Here is a 22,833-nt window from a genome sequence, read left to right as displayed (position 1 = left end):
CACTATGTATCTCTGCTTAGAGCATACCTTAGACATTGATTATATCTTAGTGACCTGCTTCTTGCTAGAGAGGGGAGAGGATTAAAACTGGTCCCAGATCTGTTTGTGCTGTCATGCATAATAGCACAAACCCATCTGGGACCAGGCTAACGTTGACTTGTAATCAATCTAGATCATCCGAGATCAGTCAGTCAGTAAATCTTTCCAGACCCTATAGCCAGTCATCAAGGCCACATTACCGGTGATCCATGAACTCTAGTTACAATCATCAAGGATTAAACCACCTCTTCTCAGAAAATCACTCGGTTCTGCAGCTTTAAGAGTGGATTTAGAGTTGTTTTTGTTTCTTAATACCTCCTGTCCTAAGATCAGCGGAATCAACCATGCTACTGACCCCAGACGACATCTGCTGACCTCTTAGTTACACTAGTTTGAGAGATGAGAAATCCTGTGGTGCAACTGTCATTTTATGTAACACAGTTTGTGCGTGCATTGTATCGCAGTTCTCTTGCGTTCAGTCTCCCTGTCTTTTTTTCTGCCTCTCATCTCACCTTCCTTCACCCTCTCTCTTCCTCTCTGTCTCTCTGATTCTCATTGGACTGTTAGTCCTCTCCACTTCCAACCTTTTCTGTATGTTCAGCCATATTCTTTCATAGTTTGTTTTTCTTTCCCTCCCTCCCTCTACGGTCCCCCTTTCCACTCTTTTCTTTATCTCCCAGAAACCCCCTCTCTCCCCAGCCATCCTTTTCTTTTTCCAGACACAAATTTAACCACCCCTCCTTTCTTTCTTTGTGTCTTTATTTATTTGTCTTTTTTTTAACTAAAATCTCTACATGTTTTCAACCTCTGCATAATATGCTTTTTTTATGTGAGGGGGGGGGGGGATCTCACTATAATTATTGTCAGATGACTTTGAGAAAGAAAGTAGGAGAGAGGTAAAACAGAGTATGGAGAAAAGAGGGGACATTATGAAAGGAGAGAGGTAAAAGAGAGTATGGAGAAAAGAGGGGACATTATGAAAGGAGAGAGGTAAAACAGAGTATGGAGAAAAGAGGGGACATTATGAAAGGAGAGAGGTAAAGAGAGTATGGAGAAAAGAGGAGACATTATGAAAGGAGAGAGGTAAAGAGAGTATGGAGAAAAGAGGGGACATTATGAAAGGAGAGAGGTAAAGAGAGTATGGAGAAAAGAGGGGACATTATGAAAGGAGAGAGGTAAAGAGAGTATGGAGAAAAGAGGGGACATTATGAAAGGAGAGAGGTAAAACAGAGTATGGAGAAAAGAGGGGGCATTATGAAAGGAGAGAGGTAAAACAGAGTATGGAGAAAAGAGGGGACATTATGAAAGGAGAGAGGTAAAAGAGAGTATGGAGAAAAGAGGGGACATTATGAAAGGAGAGAGGTAAAGAGAGTATGGAGAAAAGAGGGGACATTATGAAAGGAGAGTGGTAAAACAGAGTATGGAGAAAAGAGGGGGCATTATGAAAGGAGAGAGGTAAAACAGAGTATGGAGAAAATAGGGGACATTATGAAAGGAGAGAGGTAAAACAGAGTATGGAGAAAAGAGGGGACATTATGAAAGGAGAGAGGTAAAACAGAGTATGGAGAAAAGAGGGGGCATTATGAAAGGAGAGAGGTAAAACAGAGTATGGAGAAAAGAGGGGACATTATGAAAGGAGAGAGGTAAAACAGAGTATGGAGAAAAGAGGGGACATTATGAAAGGAGAGAGGTAAAACAGAGTATGGAGAAAAGAGGGGACATTATGAAAGGAGAGAGGTAAAACAGAGTATGGAGAAAAGAGGGGACATTATGAAAGGAGAGAGGTAAAACAGAGTATGGAGAAAAGAGGGGACATTATGAAAGGAGAGAGGTAAACAGATTATGGAGAAAAGAGGGGACATTATGAAAGGAGAGAGGTAAAACAGAGTATGGAGAGAAAACATGGATAGGAAGAAAAAACAGTCCTGTAGAAAAATAAACACTGTGTTGTTGTGTGCTCTCTTCTGTGTCACCCTCAACCTCTTTGGCAGACCTACATGGTGTGTGTGTGTGTTTGTGTGTGTGTGCATACATTTTCATACTATTGGTGGCTGAGAGGGAGCAATACTGAGTGAGTGTGTGAGTGGGAGGTAGCCCAATCTGCAGAGGTCATAGGATGCGTCCCAAATGCCATTTGGGACACATTCAGCGTCCACTGGAACTCCAGGAATTGTTTTAAACTCCCCAGACCATGCAACAGGCAGTGTGTGTGTGAGTAAGCGGGACAAGCCGTCTGTTTAACATACAGACACAGAGACAGACACAGACATAGCAGTAGCCTTGCGGTTGAGGGCGGTGCAGTCCGACAGGATGCTCTCGATTGTGCATCTGTAAAAGTTTGTCAGGATTTTCAGTGACAAGCCACATTTCTTCAGCCTCCTGAGGTTGAATAGGCGCTATTGTGCCTTCTTCACCACACTGTCTGTGTGGGTGGAACATTTCAGTTTGTCTGTGATGTGTACGCCCAGGAACATAAAACGTTCCAGCTTCTCAACTGCTGTCCCTTCGATGTGGATAGGGGGTGCTCCCTCTGTTGTTTCTTGAAGTCCACGATTATCTCCTTTGTTTTGTTGACTGAGAGCTTGTTTTCCTGACACCACACTCCGAGTGCCCTCACCTCCTCCCTGTAAGCTGTCTCGTCGTTGTTGGTGATCAAGCCCACTACTGTTGTGTCATCTGCAAACTTGATGATTGAGTTGGAGGTGTGCGTGGCCACGCAGTCGTGGGTGAACAGGAAGTACAGGAGAGGACTGAGAGCACACACACTTGTGGGGCTCCAGTGTTGAGGATCATCGAAGTGGAGATGTTGTTTCCTACCTTCACCACCTGGGGGCGGCCCGTCAGAAACTCCAGGACCCAGTTGCACCGGGAGGGGTTGAGACCCAGGGCCTCCAGCTTGATGATGAGCTTGGAGGGTACTATGGTGTTGAATGCTGAGCTCTAATCAATGAACAGCATTCTTACATAGGTATTATTTTTGTCCAGATGGGACAGGGCAGTGTGCAGTGTGATGGCGATTGCGTCATCTGTGGACCTGTTGGGGCGGCAGCTAGCCTAGTGGTTAGAGTGTTAGACTTGTAACCGAAAAGTTGCTAGATTGAATCCCCGAGCTGACAAGGTAAACATTTGTCGTTCTGCCCCTGAACTAGGTAGTTAACCCACTGTTCCAAGGCCGTCATTGAAAATAAGAACTGCTTAACTGACTTGCCTAGTTAAATGAAGGAAAAAATAAATAAATAAACACTGGTGCACCTTGCGCTGGGTACAAAAAAAGGCTACTCTAAAGTGTGCCGTTTTGTCATGTCAATGCCTCAGAAAAAAACTGAAATGGGTCTAGGGTGGCAGTGAAATAATCCTTAACTAGCCTCGCAAAGCACTCCATGATGATGGCTGAAATGTGTCTTCCGCATTTAACCCAACCAGAGAGGTGCGGGGGTGCGGGGGACTGCACCAGAGAGGTGCGGGGGTGCGGGGGACTGCACCAGAGAGGTGCGGGGGTGCAGGGGACTGCACCAGAGAGGTGTGGGGGACTGCACCAGAGAGGTGTGGGGCTGCGGGGGACTGCACCAGAGAGGTGCGGGGGACAGTGGGTTAACTGCTATGCTCAGAGGCAGAACGACAGATCTTTACCTCAGCAGCTCAGGGATTCGATCCAGCAACCTTTTGGTTACTGGCCCAATGCTCTAACCACTAGGCAACCTGCCGTATAGACTGGATAAACATTTGTAGACTGGATAAACATTTGTAGGCTGGATAAACATTTATAGACTGGATAAACATGTATAGACTGGATAAACATTTATAGACTGGATAAACATGTATAGACTGGATAAACATTTATAGACTGGACAAACATGTATAGACTGGATAAACATTTATAGACTGGATAAACATTTGTAGGCTGGATAAACATTTATAGACTGGATAAACATGTATAGACTGGATAAACATTTATAGACTGGATAAACATTTGTAGGCTGGATAAACATGTATAGACTGTATGTATCGAATTGAATAAAAGTTTATTCATCACATGCACAGGATACGGCAGGTATAAACGGTACAGTGAAATGTTTACTTGCGAGCTCCCCCCTTCAGTGCAGTACAAATATCAATATTAATATTAATCACTTGTAATCAATAGTAATCAATAGTCAAATCCCCAAAATATAAAGTTGTAATAAAAGTAGCGTACAATGTTTAAGTGTAGAGATTTGTTTATGTCTGTTTCACAGGAGGTTGGTGGCACCTTAAGATAGGCTCGTGGTAATGGCTAGGACTGGCTCGTGGTAATGGTTAAGATGGGCTCATGGTAATGGTTAATAAGGGCTCGTGGTAATGGTTAAGACGGACTCGTGGTAATGGTTAAGACAAGCTCGTGGTAATGGTTAAGATGGGCTCATGGTAATGGTTAAGGCGGACTCGTGGTAATGGCTAGGACTGGCTCGTGGTAATGGTTAAGACGGACTCGTGGTAATGGTTAAGACAAGCTCGTGGTAATGGTTAAGATGGGCTCATGGTAATGGTTAATAAGGGCTTGTGGTAATGGTTAAGACAAGCTTGTGGTAATGAAGATGGGCTCATGGTAATGGTTAATAAGGGCTCGTGGTAATGGTTAATAAGGGCTTGTGGTAATGGTTAATAAGGGTTCGTGGTAATGGTTAATAAGGGCTCGTGGTAATGGTTAATAAGGGCTCATGGTAATGGTTAATAAGGGCTCGTGGTAATGGTTAATAAGGGCTCGTGGTAATGGTTAATAAGGGCTTGTGGTAATGGTTAATAAGGGCTTGTGGTAATGGTTAATAAGGGCTCGTGGTAATGGTTAATAAGGGCTCGTGGTAATGGTTAATAAGGGCTTGTGGTAATTGTTAATAAGGGCTCGTGGTAATGGTTAATAAGGGCTCGTGGTAATGTTTAATAAGGGCTTGTGGTAATGGTTAATAAGGGCTTGTGGTAATCGTTAATAAGGGTTCGTGGTAATGGTTAATAAGGGCTCGTGGTAATGGTTAATAAGGGCTTGTGGTAATTGTTAATAAGGGCTCGTGGTAATGGTTAATAAGGGCTCGTGGTAATGTTTAATAAGGGCTTGTGGTAATGGTTAATAAGGGCTTGTGGTAATGGTTAATAAGGGCTCGTGGTAATGGTTAATAAGGGCTCGTGGTAATGGTTAATAAGGGCTTGTGGTAATGGTTAAGACGAGCTCATGGTAATGGTTAATAAGGGCTCATGGTAATGGTTAATAAGGGCTCGTGGTAATGGTTAATAAGGGCTCGTGGTAATGGTTAATAAGGGCTTGTGGTAATGGTTAATAAGGGCTCGTGGTAATGGTTAATAAGGGCTTGTGGTAATGGTTAATAAGGGCTCGTGGTAATGGTTAATAAGGGCTTGTGGTAATGGTTAAGACGAGCTCATGGTAATGGTTAATAAGGGCTCATGGTAATGGTTAATAAGGGCTCATGTTAATGGTTAATAAGGGCTGATGGTAATGGTTAATAAGGGCTCGTGGTAATGGTTAATAAGGGCTTGTGGTAATGGTTAATAAGGGCTTGTGGTAATGGTTAATAAGGGCTCGTGGTAATGGTTAATAAGGGCTCGTGGTAATGGTTAATAAGGGCTTGTGGTAATGGTTAAGACGAGCTCATGGTAATGGTTAATAAGGGCTCGTGGTAATGGTTAATAAGGGCTCGTGGTAATGGTTAATAAGGGCTTGTGGTAATGTTAATAAGGGCTCGTGGTAATGGTTAATAAGGGCTTGTGGTAATGGTTAATAAGGGCTCGTGGTAATGGTTAATAAGGGCTTGTGGTAATGGTTAAGACGAGCTCATGGTAATGGTTAATAAGGGCTCATGGTAATGGTTAATAAGGGCTCATGTTAATGGTTAATAAGGGCTGATGGTAATGGTTAATAAGGGCTCATGTTAATAGCTGGAGCGGAATAAATGGAATGGTATCAAGTATATCAACCACATGGTTTCCTTTCCGTTCGCTCCGTTCCAACCATTATTATGAGCCGTTTTCCCCTTAGAAGCCTCCTGTGGTCAGTGTGTATTTGCCTTTCTGTACATGTTTGTGTGTCAAATCAAATCAAAGTTTATGTGTCACATGCGCCGAATACAACAGTGAAATACTTACTTACAAGCTCTAACCAACAATGCAGTTAAAAAAATATATATATAAAAAATACCTTAAAAAAAGATTAAGAAATAAAAGTAACAAATAATTAAACAGCAGCAGTAAGACAACAATAGCGAGGCTATATACAGGTAATGAGCAAGGCTAAAGAACACAGCTTACTCCCTGCCAAGCACCTTCTACACAAACAACAGCAGCATGCCTGTGTGAGTACACACACACACACACACACACACACACACACATACACACACACACACACACACACACACACACACACACACACACACACACATACACACACACACACACACACACACACACACACACACACACACACACACACACACACACACACACACACACACACACACAAACTCACACACACACACACACACACACATACACACACACACACACACACACACACACACACAAACTCACACACACACACACACACACACTCATTCAGAGTGGTCTCTCTTTTCATTGTTGCTCAGTGCAGCATGAGTCATGACACTATTTTTTTCCATATGAGACTCCTGTGCACTTGAAGAAAGGGAGAAGAGAGGGAGCGGATGAGGAGAAAGAGAGAGAGAGAGAGAGAGAGAGAGAGAGAGAGAGAGAGAGAGAGAGAGAGAGAGAGAGAGAGAGAGAGGAGTTGGGTGCAGGCGAGTGAGGGAGAGAATGAAAGAGGGCAGTCGTTTCACTGTGTTAGTGGGAAAGTGTGTCATGACTCATGCTCTGCTGAGCGACAATGAAAAGAGAGACCACTCTGAATGAGTGTGTGTGTGTGGGGGGGGGGGGATAGAGGAGGAGAGTGAGTGTGTGGGTGAAGGGGGAGATAGAGGAGGAGAGGTTCCAAAACATCTCAGCGTGGTCCTGTTCTTTGAAAGTTTGAAAGTTTCTTCAAGTACAGGTGCAAAAACCATCAAGCGCTATGATGAAACTGGTTCAAATGAGGACCGCCACAGGAAAGGAAGACCCAGAGTTACCTCTGATGCAGAGGATAAGTTCAGCAGAGTTACAAGCCTCAGAAATTGCAGCCCAAATAAATGCTACACAGAGATCAAGTAACAGACACATCTCAACATCAACTGTTCACAGGAGACAGCGTGAATCAGGCCTTCATGGTCGAATTGCTGCAAAGAAACCACAACTAAAGGACACCAACAATAAGAAGAGACTTGCTTGGGCCAAGAAACACGAGCCATAGTCATTAGACTGGTGGAAATCTGTCCTTTGGTCTGATGAGTCCAAATTGGAGATTTTTGGTTCCAACCGCCGTGTCTTTGTGAGACGCAGTGTGGGTGAATAGATGATCTCTGCATGTGTGTTTCCCACTTTTAGGGTTCGTTCCTTTCGTCCTTGTCAATCATTGGCTCATTGGTGAAATTATTATTTTGACAATATCTTTAAATAAATCATTCAAAAACCTTTATTAATGCAATTTTAGACAGACGTTGACATTCAGGAACATAACGCATGTTTCCGAGTAAGTTCTGCCCTATAGGAAAAGTCCACGTTGGTTTTATCATGATTGTAGTCAACCCCCTGTGATGTCACTGCATACGTCATTACCTGCTACTCCTCATACCAAGACCATGCATACACAGCTATACTAACTTGCAATAGATACAATAGTTCAGTGTTTTCTAAGGCCTCAGCAGTAAATGTCCAATCCCCCAAGTTGATTTATTGTGGAATGTCTGACTAGTCTCTTATCTTCCCCTCTCCCCTGCAGAGCTCCTTCTTCACAGTCACACATTTCTCAGAGGAGTCTCTTTATAATGAGGCAGAGAGAGAGAATTAGAAAACAACTGTGGGACAATATTAAAACATCATAATGTATATATAATGTTAATCTGTAGTCTAGGACCCTATAAATGTAAGGAGGGAGGGATCGTATAACCCCTCCCCTTCTATTAATATAACATAAGCATGATCAAATATTTGAATTCATCAAACATCTGCACAGTCCTTGTCATGACCCCTAGGTGAGCCGTTACCACCGTGAAGCATGGAGGAGGAGGTGTGATGGTGTGGGGGTGCTTTGCTGGTGACACTGTCAGTGATTTATTTAAAATTCAAGGCACACTTAACCAGCATGGCTACCACAGCATTCTGCAGCGATACACCATTCCATCTGGTTTGGGCTTAGTGGGACTATCATTTGTTTTTCAACAGGACAATGACCCAACACACCTCCAGGTTGGACAATGACACCTTAACAGGACAATGACCCAACACACCTCCAGGTTGGACAATGACACCTTAACAAGACAATGACCCAACACACCTCCAATTCCCAAAGAGCGTCTCCGATCAGGAAAGCTGATGTTGTCAGGTGACTTGTCTTTTATATCCATCTCGTTTACTTCTATCATTCCATCAGTTTAGCCCTTTACTGGTACTTTCCTTTCATCCATACCTCTCCCTTAACCTCTCATGCCATTACCCTCCACCGCTCTCTTGTCTCTCTCTCTTTTCCCCCACCCTCTCTCTCCCTCTCTGTCCGTAGGTACGGTGGACTGGCTGGGACGAGCGGTTGTCGTCACTGAAACGCACCTCCCTGAGGACGGTTGCCGTGAGGATGAGATGGGCCGTGTCTTAGCCTGCTATCACAGGGTAACCCTGTAAATCACCTGTCACTATGTCAAACTCTGTCAGTACAATATTACAGTCTAGTCTGGGGGGACCCTTTATAGCGTAACACTCACAGCACTACTGGCAGTGTAAAAAACTCTGTGATACTTTATATAGTGGTTTTGTAGTAGCCTGGGTACCTTCTGTTTAGCTAACATTCCACTCTTTGTACTCCAAGATAAAAGAGAATGACATTTAGTGTGTGTGTCATGTGCCAAAGATTTAGCCCCATAAACTGCACCACAGCAGATGTAACCTATCCGGTATCTACCTACTTTATCCCATGTTATGAAAAAAGCCCTTCCTTGCCTTCCTCCTGTCTGTAGTGCTGTGAGGACTAAACTCTGTCAGAATCCCCTGGCTGTTCTCATCCCCCAGTTAGCCATGACAAGGAGTGGAACGATAGCTAAACAGGCTGGTGCCAGATTAGTTTTACAATGGTTTTTGACAGAAATTGAAAGTTAAAGTTCAATGTTTCACTTTATGCACTTTATCTGCTCATCCTCTCTCTCTTTCTCCCTCTCTCTCATCCTCTCTCTCCCTTTCTCCCTCTCTCTCTTCCTCTCTCTCTTTCTCCCTCTCTCTCTTTCTCTCTCTCTTTCTCTCTCTCTTCCTTTCTCTCTCTTTCTCCCTCTCTCTCTTCCTCTCTCTCTCTTTCTGCCTCTCTCTCTTCCTCTCTCTCTTTCTCTCTCTCTTTCTCTCTCTCTTCCTCTCTCTCTTCCTTTCTCTCTCTTTCTCCCTTTCTCTCTTCCTGCCTCTCTCTCTTCCTCTCTCTCTTTCTTCCTCTCTCTCTTCCTCTCTCTCTTTCTCCCTCTCTCTCTTTCTCCCTCTCGCTCTTCTTCTCTCTCATCTATCTTTCTCTCTCCATCAGCCCTTCTGTTGAAGAGAGAGGTTTTACAGTGATAGTGGACAGCCCTCCACTCTCTGCCTCGCGGCACTGAAACAATTCCGGGGAGAAGGAGTTAAATGTTGAAGAATGTTTAAACGTGTGTGTTTTGTTAATATGCGTATCATCATGTGTTTACATTGAAAGGGCATCCTATGATGAGTGTGTGTGTGTGTGTGTGTGTGTGTGTGTGTGTGTGTGTGTGTGTGTGTGTGTGTGTGTGTGTGTGTGTGTGTGTGTGTGTGTGTGTGGTCCAGGCTGTAGTACCGGGAGGTCTTGGCTCTGTCCTCATTCTGGTGAAGGAGCAGCAGCAGGAGTCTCCCCACAGTCTAGAAGGCATAGACACACACACACATCACATCACACACACACACAGCAACATTTATCATTGAAGGGACGATAAGAAAGGAGGATGAAGTATAGTGTGCTCTATAAAAACATAATTTACCATTAAAGTAACAGGGTCAGAGGTCAAATGGAGTGATACCGATGATTAATGAGGGAAGTGGAGTGGAGTGTGTGTGTGTGTGATATCCTGGGTGGCTATATAAAGGTGAATGGACTCTCCTGGGTGGCTATATAAAGGTGAATGGACTCTCCTGGGTGGCTATATAAAGGTGAATGGACTCTCCTGGGTGGCCATATAAAGGTGAATGGACTCTCCTGGGTGGCTATATAAAGGTGAATGGACTCTCCTGGGTGGCTATATAAAGGTGAATGGACTATCAAGGCTGGCTATATAAAGGTGAATGGACTCTCCTGGGTGGCTATATAAAGGTGAATGGACTCTCCTGGGTGGCTATATAAAGGTGAATGGACTCTCCTGGGTGGCTATATAAAGTTGAATGGACTCTCCTGGGTGGCTATATAAAGGTGAATGGACTCTCCTGGGTGGCTATATAAAGGTGAATGGACTATCAAGGCTCTCTATATAAGGTGAATGGACTCTCCTGGGTGGCTATATAAAGGTGAATGGACTCTCCTGGGTGGCTATATAAAGGTGAATGGACTCTCCTGGGTGGCTATATAAAGGTGAATGGACTCTCCTGGGTGGCTATATAAAGGTGAATGGACTCTCCTGGGTGGCTATATAAAGGTGAATAGACTCTCCTGGGTGTGTGTGTGTGTGTGTGTGTGTGTGTGTGTGTGTGTGTCTGTGTGTGTGTGTGTGTGTGTGTGTGATATACTGGGTGGTCATATAAAGCCAAATAAAGAATTCAAATGAATTCTAACACTATCGCTTGTCACACTAAATGTAATTCCCTTTTATCTCTGTCTTTGTGTGTGTGTGTGTGTGTGTGTGTGTGTGTGTGTGCACACGGTGCGAGGGACAGGTATGTAGACAGGCAGTAGCTGCCCCTGGAGATGGATGGAGACTATAAACACTGCCATTCTAACTGGCTTTCAGACTGGAGAGGGAGGGAGGGAAAGCGGGATGGAGGGAGGGGCAGGGACACAGAGACCGACGAGAGAGAGAGAGAGAGAGAGAGAGAGAGTCTCTTCCTAGCATGTTTCTAGCACTCAGAATATCAAGTTTAGCTCTTTGAATGCCAAGACTTACAGTCATAAAGCCTATTCTTTCTCAAATCAATTCAGATTCCATATGCAGCTCAATCAATATGCCACTATTGGCATTTGGTCTTGGTCTCGGTCTTGGGAGACCGAGACAGGCAGGAATGTTTTGTTTATTTATACTTATCTCAAATTGATTTACAGTCACACACGCACACAGCACAGCGTACACACACACACTCAGGAAGGCATGCATTCATGTGCACACACACACACACACAACATTGTATATTACTCGAGTCATGTGACTTGAATGAACAAGACAGCCTGATATCGCAAACATTATTTCCTTAGATATGAAATCAGCCATATCAATGTTTTCACCATCAAGCCTTTTTATGTCATGTGAAGTATGAACTATTATAGGTTGTGTCCCTGGTCAAAAGTAGTGCTCTGGTCAATAACAGTTCACTACAGGGAATAGGGTGCCATTTGAACTGTAGACTAACTGTACTAAGTTACTCCAGTCCTGTTTTTGCTTTTAGAGTGTTGAGTCTGACTGAGTGTTGTGAGAGCGCCCTCTCTCTGTTGGAGGGTGAACTGCAGTCTATGGACACATCACCACTACCAGACTGTATCAAGGTATGCTATGTGTATTACTATACCACTGCTTCTGTGTGGTTTAACATGGTAGCACACAAGTCAATGAGGTGTTATGGGGTGAAATACTAACAATTATCATCAAATGGATTTTAGAAGAAAAACAACAACTTTTGAGTGAACTTATGAAAAAAGTTGAACACATTTTGTGTAAATGTCACATACTTTCTGAGCGTGAACCATCTTGCTTAACAACACAATGTTTACCAGATTATTTTTTGGTCTCTTTTCCAGACTGTTCCCCTGAGTGTGGATAAACACAGAGAGCTGATGACGAGCGTCCTCGTCGACCAACGGCTGACTGAGCTGCAGCTGAAGGGCGGGGCCTGGCTGGCAGAGCTGACCACATCAGGACTGGCACAGCGATCCCCAGACTGCAGGTACCACCAGCTACCCTGTCCATAGAGTTGGATAGAAGGCACACTTTCCCTCAATGCTGTCACAGAAGTGGCATTTGCAAAGATAGATGAGCTCTCTAGTACATATCCATGACCCTGTCCCATCAGTGTGTCCAAATGAAAATGTAATTAAAATAGATGATCCTATCATGGATATAACGTATGAGAAATGTATTTGAAAACGGTTCCTATTATAACACATCAATCTTCTATCTCTTTCATTAAATCAATTAATCCTAACTTACACTAAGTCAAATATTAACTGAGTCATATGATGTCAATGGGAGTGAAAATTCGACTGAAGTGGAAGTTAGGATTCACTCCTATATAATCATATCCTTTATGACCTTTGAACCCTGTGCCCCTCAGGGCTGCGACCTCTAACCTCTATGATAGTGTGGACAACGCCCTCCACCGCCTCGTACATGTGTCCAATCACAGAGGCAGCGACCTGGAAGTCCTCGGTCGATTGGCTGACATGGTGGACAAACTGGAAAAGGTAGGAGAGAGGGAGGGAAGATCTGAATGAAATGGAACACTAGTATAGTGTTGTACTGTGTTGTGTTGTATCACAGAGGGAAGACTGGAGAGAGAGGGAGTAGGTGGAGGGATGGGGGAGGAGGAGTGTAGGGGGATCCCTCTCTTTACTCCTTCCCTCCGCTTTCTCTCTTTCCCTAATCTCTGTCATCCCTTCCTCTATCTCCCTCCATCTCTTTCGCTATTCCTCTTCCTCTTCCCACTTCCTCTCTCTTTCTGATTCCCCCCATTTACCTTTCTCCCCAACCCCTTCTTTCCCCTCCTCATCCACTCCCTTCATCCTCTACCCCCCCCCCCCCTCTTTCTCCCTACAGCAAGCTCTATCTATTATGGTGTAGGATGCTGAGTTCAGGGAGGCAGTACGTGGCCGTGTTAACGGGTGTGGAGGAGACCTACCTGCCCCTCTTGGAGGGTCCAGACACCCCGTCCCCCCTCCGGGGGGAAGCAGACCTCCTTTTCCACAACTTGGCCAGCTTCAGCGCCTTCCACTCGCAGTACCTCCTCCCAGCCATGGAGGGAGCTCTACTGCAGAGTCTGCTGAAACAGGACCTCTTCAGTAAACGTGTGAGTGGGTCACATAGAGTTGGATAGAGGGATATTTTAGCACGGGCAGCGCCATCGAGAAGTCGAAGAAGAAGAAATTGACTACTTTATTCTATCTCTCCCCCTCTTTCTCTCTGGCTCTCGCTCACTCTTTATCCCTCTTTCTCCCTCTCATACAAAGAGATAGGTGTTTCTCCAGTACCCTCACTGCATATAGTAAGGACCAAACCAGAAGTGGACTCCTTGTTGGTCACTTAGGCTGCAGACTTCTTCAAGGTAAGAAAATGTTCCATTCAAAAAACATTATTACAGCATCAGTGGAGGCTGGTGAGGGGAGGAAAGCTCATAATAATGGCTGGGATTTTGAGCTGTTTCATATAGTAAATGCAATTAGCACTGCATTGTATACCCTGAAATAACTCATTAATGTTGGATTACCCTAAAACCAATCACCAGACTTTCAATATATTATAATAGCCCGTCTGATACATACACAGGGCAATGTCTGATCACAGCTTTAAACTGAGTAAACAAGGAGAACATCACACAGATGGTATTGGCTGAGATCTGAGGGTAGAATGTTCACTGTAGTTATCTAAAACGACCACAGGGTGGCAGTAGAAGATGCCTAAAAGTACTGTATCATGAAAATGATGATGTGATAACAATGATGATGATGATGATGATTTGGTGGGAGGCTTGGCCAAATCTGTATATTTAATAGGATTTTTTTTGTATTTGTAGTTTTGCTTTATGGACTGGAGTTGCAAGTTGATCATTTTTATGTTATGTGAAGAAAAAAAATGAGATTGATGGTAATGACCATAGATGGCTGAAGTCCTCTCCTTCCCCTCTCCTCCTCCTCGTCCCTCCCCAGCTCAGACTCCTTGCCACCCCTCCTCTCTCCCTCCTGTCCTTCCCCCACTGTCTCCAGTCCCCTACACAGACTGGAACAGTACTGTGATGTTCTGGAGGAACTGGGAGGGCTAAACCACGCCTCTGACTCCTTCCTCTCCGTCCTCAGACACGCCCAGCGCCACGGTGAGGACCTCCGGGCCAGCGACCTCATCGTCGGGTGTCCGGTGAGAATGCCAGACTTAGATTAATCTAGATTAGATTAGATTTAGATTAGTATAGATTAATCCCAACACTGGTATAACGCTCCCAGACTAGTGACAAGGTTTCAACCCTAAACTATTGTGTCTCAAATGGCACCATATTCCCTATATAGTGCCTTTCTTTTGATCATAGGGCAGTAGTGCTCTATATAGGGAATAGGGTGCACACAAACACTCACACACATACATACACACACGCACATGCATAAACATAGGATGGCATGTTAACACACACTCACACATGAAGACATTGAGACTCACACAGAGAGGTAGCTAGCTGAGAGGTAGTGGTGGAGGAGGTTTGACACACAGCTCTCTGAGCGGTAGCTAGCTAAATAACTGAGTGGTGGAGGAGGTTTGACACACAGCTCTCTGAGCGGTAGCTAGCTAAATAACTGAGTGGTGGAGGAGGTTTGACACACAGCTCCCTGAGCGGTAGCTAGCTAAAGAACTGAGTGGTGGAGGAGGTTTGACACACAGCTCCCTGAGCGGTAGCTAGCTAAAGAACTGAGTGGTGGAGGAGGTTTGACACACAGCTCTCTGAGCGGTAGCTAGCTAAATAACTGAGTGGTGGAGGAGGTTTGACACACAGCTCCCTGAGCGGTAGCTAGCTAAAGAACTGAGTGGTGGAGGAGGTTTGACACACTGCTGTCTGAGCGGTAGCTAGCTAAAGAACTGAGTGGTGGAGGAGGTTTGACACACAGCTCTCTGAGAGGTAGCTAGCTAAATAACTGAGTGGTGGAGGTTTGATACACAGCTCTCTGAGAGGTAGCTAGCTAAAGAACTGAGTGGTGGAGGAGGTTTGACACCGCTCATGTTACATGACCCTCACATCACTGGACAGGTCAAAATACAACATGAAGCGGTTTGGGGGATGGTAAACTGTGCATGTCTGTGTGTGTAAGTGTGGTAAATTATAGGTCATGATCTGACAGTCAGTATGTTGTTGTAGTGTTTACATGACACGTGTGTGTGTGTGTGTGTGTGTGTGTGTGTGTGTGTGTGTGTGTGTGTGTGTGTGTGTGTGTGGGCGTTTCCTTACATGCGTGTGCTTGCCTATGTGTGTGCGTCTGTTAGGACCCGGTGGCGGAGCGTGGAGAGCTGGTGAGTCAGGTGTGTGGGAGGACCAGGAGGAAGAAGACCGGGGTGTGTTCCTCTATCAACCCCTCATCGTCTTCACCAAGCAGAAGAGCCTGGGACACACCGCCTACAGCTTCAAACACAGCACCAAGGTAACAGACACCGACTCAGACATAGGAACGCTGTATGCAAACACACACACATACATGCAGTTCACAATGACACACATGCTCACACACACGTATGTTCTCAAATAAACACGACACCTACAGAGAAATGACATAACTTCAAAACTGCAGTTATATGAGAAAAAGATGCATCCACTGTATGTATGTCTCTCTCTCTCTCTCTGTCTGTCTGTCTGTCTGTCTGTCTGTCTGTCTGTCTGTCTGTCTGTCTGTCTCTCTCTCTCTCTCTCTCTCTCTCTCTCTCTCTCTCTCTCTCTCTCTCTCGCTCTCTCTCTCTCTCTCTCTTTCTCTCTCTCTTTCTCTCTTTCTCTATCTCCGTATCCGTATCCGGGACTGCCTGACGCTGCAGTGTCAGTGTGGAGAGGGCAGCCTGGACACACGATATCACTCAGCTCCTTTGGACCCACAACACAGGTATGACCTCTAAACCTTGGCATTACCCTCTCAGTCACACTGTTGTCATGACTGGCCTGCTCGTGTAAGGTTACCATGGACCACAATCCTACAGAGAGATCTCTGACACTCATCAGAGGGAAAGAGATCGAGAGCCATTGAGGTGGGGGGGGGTTTATGACACCTCACGCCCATTGTAAATCTTAAGGCAGCAGACAACATTCCTTTGTCCTCTCACTATGGAGAACCAGCCTCAGAACATTAACATGCAATAAATGGACTTGGGGACAATAGGTTTCGTCAGCCACAATGGTGGTCATGACGATAGATGGAACATGTCGTTTTGTTATATTATTAAAAGTTAAAGGTTTTCCTAATATGTGCCTGATGTTTGCATATTGTACATTGTGTGGAAAATGTTCAGAAAAAAGATAATGTTTTTGTAAAGATTAAATGTGAAGTTAGTTGTCTAAATTGGAGCTGAGTAAAATCCAGACCTTGCCTCATAACTTGGTACGCCCAGAGAACTTGCCCTGAAGGCGGAAACGCCCATTTCTGACCCGAGGGTATAAAACCTGTGAGTTAAGAATGAACATATTAGACTAAGTGACCCTGAGCTGCAGCCAAGGTCTGAGTGGTCAGCAAACCCAAAACGCAACACGAGGTTGAGGAGGACAAAGGAACCTTTTTACAACCTATTCTACGGACAAGTAGCTGTATCTAACGGGGGTGAATTCAAGCAGGACCACCCGGTCACCACTCTCCAAGGAATCGTGTGTCTACACTGTTTTCCTTCCCACGCTGATTAGCCCTCCTCCGAAGACCCCTTTTTCAGAGCAAGTGCGAGGAAACAGACCACTAAAAGAAAGGACACTGACACCGTGAGGAGAAACAGAGAGTTACACCTGGTAACCGAAGATGGACCATCATCAGAGAAGTCGGAACCACGGTCCACGCAAAGACCCCTCATCAGAGATCTTCAACACGTAATTACATTGTTATATTCTGACCCATAAGAGCGGTAGTTTGGGGCAAGGTTAGGGTTGAAATAATCATAACTGACAAATGCACCCAATTGTGTTTTTCTCTCCCGTACTCTATCTCTCTCTCTTTTGAAATCGCCATTGTGTGTAACACGTGTCATATGGTGTTGGCCCGCTAGGGACCTGTTCATCGTACTAAGTTCTAATCAATAGCCTAGACTGTGTGCTTGTGTATGTGTATCTTATATCATTTTAGCTTGTTAGCAAATAAATGATCAACTCAATTGGTGTGGTACGAACTCCTTGGTGAGACTCGGGTTTGTGCAGATTCCCGGATTATGAGACGTTCAGAATGAGACTGTAGAGGAAATTGATTGACTAGCGACTGTTGTAAAATTAATATTCTGATATTCTTTGAGTTAATCTGGGAAATATAAACTCAATAAAAACCAAACTTTCCCATGGTACCCCAGGTTAATGAGTTAATAATGACCTGATTCATCTAATCACGTAATTAGAAACCGTTAATTATTCGATGAACAGCAGTTGTCACATTAATCAATACAACGTCATGACACTATCTATAACACAGGTACGACCTCTAAACCCTGACCTTTACCCTCTCACACACACTATCCATAGCACAGGTATGACACCTGAACAGTCACCTGTCCCTTCTCTCCCCTCATTCACAACATTCTAACTTAGCCTTTCTCATTCTAACCTGTCACACGGTCATGTGACCAATCTTACTCCTGCCATCTACTACTTATAGATGCATCCACTGTATGTATAAGCCTCTCTCTCTCTCTCTCTCTCTCTCATGTCTGATAGAGACCATGTGTATTGGTCTGTCCAGTAAGATACTGCTAGATGTCACAGGAGCACCAGAAACATCTGAAATGGACTCTATCTACAGTCTGAATGACAGAGGTACAAATGCACTCACACACACCTTAACGGACCATATTATGTGTAATGTATCTCTATCCACAGTAAAACGAGATACTTTACCTACACCTTAGCCAACTACATTTAAACTCAGTTTTTCACAATTCCTGACATTCAATCTGAGTAAAAATTCCCTGTCTTAGGTCAGTTAGGATCAGCACTTTATTTTAAGAATGTGAAATGTCAGAATAATAGTAGAGAGAATGATTTATTTCAGCTTGTATTTATTTCATCACATTCCCAGTGGGTCAGAAGTTTACATACACTCAATTAGTATTTGGTAGCATTGCCTTTAAATTGTTTAACTTGGGTCAAACGTTTCGGGTAGCCTACCACAAGCTTCCCACAATAATTTGGGTGAATTCTGGCCCATTCCTCCTGACAGAGCTGGTGTAACTGAGTCAGGTTTGAAGGCCTCCTTGCTCGCCCACACATTTTCTATAGGATAGAGGTCAGGGCTTTGTGACGGCCACTCCAATAGCTTGACTTTGTTGTCCATTTTGCCACAACTTTGGAGGTATGCTTGGGGTCATTGTCCATTTGGAAGACCCATTTGCGACCAAGCTTTAACTTCCTTACTGATGTCTTGAGATGTTGCTTCAATATATCCACATCATTTTCCTCCTCATGAAGCCATCTATTTTGTGAAGTGCACCAGGCCCTCCTGTGAAGTGCACCACCCCCACAACATGACGCTGGTCATTATGGCCAAACAGTTCTATTTTTGTTTCATCAGACCAGAGGACAAATCTGCAAAAAGTATGATATGTGCAGTTGCAAACCGTGGTCTGGCTTTTTTATGGCGGTTTTGGAGCGGTGGCTTCTTCCTTGCTGAGCGACCTTTCAGGTTATGTCGATATAGGACTAGTTTTACTGTGGATATAGATACTTTTGTACCCGTTTCCTCCAGCATCTTCACAAGGTCCTTTGCTGTTGTTCTGGGATTGATTTGCACTTTTCGCACAAAAGTACGTTCATCTCTAGGAGACAGAACGCGTCTCCTTCCTGAGCGGTATGGCGGCTGCTTGGTCCCATGGTGTTTATACTTGCGTACTATTGGTTATACAGATGAACGTGGTACCTTCAGGCATTTTGGTAATTGCTCCCAAGGACGAACCAGACTTGTGGAGGTCTTGGCTGATTTATTTAGATTTTCCCATGATGTCAAGCAAAGAGGCACTGAGTTTGAAGGTAGGCCTTGAAATACATCCATAGGTACACCTCCAATTGACTCAAATGATGTCAATCAGCCTATCAGAAGCTTCTAAAGCCATGACATCATTTTCTGGAATTGTAAGGGGTGCGTACTGGCGGCAGAGAAGTTGCAGGAGAGCAAAAACTGTGTTTCTAACTGCACAGTTTAATAATAAAAACCACCGGAAAACAGAACTATCAATAAATGGGTACAAAACCAGACGCACACCAGTCATAACGTGCACAGGCACTTACAATAAACAATACCGTACAAGGACATGTGGGGAACATAGGGTTAAATACACAACATGTAATTGATGGAAATTGAAACCAGGTGAGTGGGAAGACAAGACAAAACAAATGGAAAATTAAAGGTGGATCGGCGATGGCTAGAAGACCGGTGACGTCGACCGCCGAACGTCGCCCAAACAAGGAGAGGGACCAACTTCGGAGGAAGTCGTGACAGAAATGTTCTAAGCTGTTTAAAGGCACAGTCAACTTAGTGTATGTAAATCTCTGACCCACTGGAATTGTGATACAGTGATATAATCTGTCTGTAAACAATTGTTGGAAAATTACTTGTGACATGCACAAAGTTGATATCCTAACCGACTTGCCAAAACTATAGTTTGTTAACAAGAAAATTGTGGAGTGGTTGAGAAACGAGTTTTAAAATTAATGACTCCAACCAAATTGTATGTAAACTTCTGACTTCAACTGTATCTCCCTGTGAATAGTAATTTTCACTTTATAGAATTGTCCTCTGTCTTTCTGCGGTGATCCAATTTTAATTTCATTATAAACACTTTATTGGCAGGCCACTGACCCTCCCCCACCACCTCTCTATCTCTTTTTCTTGCCCTCCCTCCCTCCCTCCCTCCCTCCCTCCCTCCCTCCCTCCCTCCCTCCCTCCCTCCCTCCCTCCCTCCCTCCCTCCCTCCCTCCCTCCCTCCCTCCCTCATCCTTTCAGTATTTCTCTCGCTGTCTCTCTTGCTCTCTCTCTCTGTCTCTGTCTCCATATCCCTCTTTATCTCCCTTTCTCATTCACTCATTCGCTCTCTTGCTCTCCCTCTCTTTCGCTCACTCTCTTTCTATAGTTCACAGTAGCTGTTTAGACTCCTCCTCTGTTGGCAGTCAGAAGGAGGGGGAATCCCCAGCATCTGGGAGGGGACACACACAGGTGAGTTACACACACTCATACCCACACTCACTCACTCACACACACGCTTGCACCCAGGCTGACACACACATACACACACATATACACACGCAACCACATTCACACTGTGCTTTAAATGCTATGGTTGCTGTTTGTCTCTACAGCATCAGTCTCCTTCCACTGCAGTGTAATCTTGATCTCAGCGACCAACACGAGTGATCTTATCTTACACCTACTGTCATCTCTATCTGTTCCTCTATATCTCCTTTTCTCTTCCTTTCCTTCCTTCTGCCCTGTCAACCCGCAATCCCCCCCCCCTCTCTCTCTCTCTCCTTTTAACTTCCAAACCAGCCGCCTTGTAATCTACATTCTCTTCTAGAGAAGACTGTATTGAGATGACTCAATCTTACTCTACCTGAATATATGTGCCACAGAACTCTTTCTGGCAAACATCTAACACCCAAGCCTTTCTCAACCTCTCTCTGTTAACTCTCATCCCTTTCTGTCCAGAAACTGGATTCCGGACTCAAAAAACAACTTACATTTTACATTTACATAAGGGTGAAACTGAACATAAAGCAAACAAAGAGACATTACGGCTCTAACTAACCCAGGATCTAGCATCAACAGAGCCTGCTGTGGTGGCCATGTTGGATCGGCCGGACACAGTTGCTCGCAGAGTCATTGATATCGTGGACACTCCAGCCACACAGAAGGAGCATTGTCCTCTCTCTGCGGCTCCCCGCTAGGCCAAACCACTCTGTCTGAACCACTGACTGGCAGCCATGGCCTAGTGTGTGTATGCGTGTGTGTGTATGCGTGTGTGTATGCGTGTGTATGCGTGTGTGTGTATGTGTGTGTGTGTATGTGTGTGTGTATGCGTGTGTATGTGTATGTGTGTATGCGTGTGTGTGTATGCGTGTGTGTTTGTGTGCGGGCGTGCATGTGTGTGTATGCGTGTGTGTGTGTATGCGTGTGTATGCGTGTCTGTGTATGTGTGTGTGTGTGTGTGTGTGCGTGTGCGTGCGTGTGCGTGTGTGTGCGTGTGTGTGTGTGTGTGTGTACTATAGCGTATAGTGGCTTTATTGGACTTCATTAAAATATATCCTTTCATGATGCCGTTTATACAATGCAGGTTGGTTGGGATGTTAGTAGTGCAGATTATGTCTGTGTGACCGTATATGTGGTATAGCCTAGACTAGGTGCGATTCGGATCTATGCAAATGAGTATGTCCGGCCCTGGATGCATGAGCACACACAGTATGCAGAGTGTGGAACACACACACACACATACACACACACACACACACACACACACACACACACACACACACACACACTGCCGACAGTCTTATTGTGGTATAGACAGTAGAGTACTGTTCTAACACTGTGGCCATCGTACAGCTCAGTACAGTAGCCTATAGACCAACCAGGTGACATATATGAACCAACGGCAGGAATGGCACTCTACTATCCATAGACCTAGCCTGGACCAAATAATAACACGGAAAGATAATGTAAACATTGTATAAGAACCAAACTATTCATCCAAGCACCTAGAATCAAATCAGCTGTTAAGGCTGTGAGGAGAAACTACCAAACTATTCATCCAAGCACCTAGAATCAAATCAGCTGTTAAGGCTGTGAGGAGAAACTACCAAACTATTCATCCAAGCACCTAGAATCAAATCAGCTGTTAAGGCTGTGAGGAGAAACTACCAAACTATTCATCCAAGCACCTAGAATCAAATCAGCTGTTAAGGCTGTGAGGAGAAACTACCAAACTATGTTTCTTAAACTGGTTTGTTAGGGTGTTGGGTCTTTTCAGTGACTATTTGATTCATTTATTTTGTTATCCTTCTCTTCCATATATGCTATACTTTTGTATTCACCAAGTGTACAAACGTTTTGTTTGCGATCATGAGCTAATAACGCAATATGACGTTGGTTAGGTATAGTGTGTAAAATGTGTAATGTGTTATTCTAAATAATATGCTTGTAGCTTTTATTCACGGTTTGCACCTCCGTCACTCGCCCACATCGTTGCTTTTGTCATCAATGTTCTACAGATGTCGTAGCCATATTGATCCCCAACGTAGATTAAGGCACAGTCATACTGAACGGGGGCTGATCTAACTGACACTATAGTGGTTTGGACATATGATGCCAATGTTAAAGTAGGCAAATGATTAGTAGGAAACAACTTTGCCATCATTATGATGTTGTCAAATTGACTTTAGAGAGACAACAATGTTGCCATTAACTAGCAAGTTTGTAAAAAATAGCTAGCAATGCTAACATTAGCAAGCTAATATGCGGTGCTGTCCCCTTAATCTTAGCTAGCTAGCTAAAGTTATATTGCATCTAAAGCCAATCTGGTAACATCCCAATGATGACAAAAGGTTTTCCTATTT

General features: G+C 44.3%; 1 protein-coding gene and 1 long non-coding RNA gene across 2 annotated transcripts in view; both read left to right on the top strand.

Moving 5' to 3' along the window:
- Positions 1-8,982, top strand: part of LOC110531539 — a 12,279-nt gene extending 3,297 nt beyond the window's left edge. Inside the window, exons 2-3 of the long non-coding RNA XR_005053429.1 lie at positions 8,359-8,518; positions 8,693-8,982. This is a non-coding gene — a long non-coding RNA (uncharacterized LOC110531539). The remainder of the gene's footprint in view (positions 1-8,358; positions 8,519-8,692) is intronic.
- A 2,842-nt stretch (positions 8,983-11,824) lies between these two features.
- On the top strand, positions 11,825-21,305 carry LOC110531538. The gene is made up of 11 exons (XM_036989255.1): positions 11,825-11,857; positions 12,110-12,255; positions 12,643-12,772; positions 12,849-12,871; positions 13,149-13,382; positions 14,231-14,435; positions 15,549-15,703; positions 16,089-16,153; positions 17,950-18,048; positions 20,358-20,440; positions 20,930-21,305. Exons 1-11 carry the CDS (start codon positions 11,825-11,827, stop codon positions 21,026-21,028), a joined length of 1,272 nt encoding a protein of 423 aa, XP_036845150.1. The 3' UTR covers positions 21,029-21,305.
- Positions 21,306-22,833: the final 1,528 nt, after the last annotated feature.

The sequence above is a fragment of the Oncorhynchus mykiss genome, chromosome 9 (assembly GCF_013265735.2).
Source record: "Oncorhynchus mykiss isolate Arlee chromosome 9, USDA_OmykA_1.1, whole genome shotgun sequence".
Taxonomy (NCBI): domain Eukaryota; kingdom Metazoa; phylum Chordata; class Actinopteri; order Salmoniformes; family Salmonidae; genus Oncorhynchus; species Oncorhynchus mykiss.
The sequence above is the reverse complement of the archived record's forward strand: the minus strand, read 5'-3'. Positions and strand labels throughout refer to the sequence as shown.

What these genes read in the sequence shown, in the direction of transcription:
- LOC110531538 (XM_036989255.1), top strand. Translation starts at nt 11,825, where the DNA reads ATGGACACATCACCACTACCAGACTGTATCAAG. An exon ending in CAGCGATCCCCAGACTGCAG is followed by an intron (nt 12,256 to 12,642) that starts GTACCACCAGCT and finishes TGTGCCCCTCAG; the next exon opens with GGCTGCGACCTCTAACCTCT. An exon ending in TGGTGGACAAACTGGAAAAG is followed by an intron (nt 12,773 to 12,848) that starts GTAGGAGAGAGG and finishes GTTGTATCACAG; the next exon opens with AGGGAAGACTGGAGAGAGAG.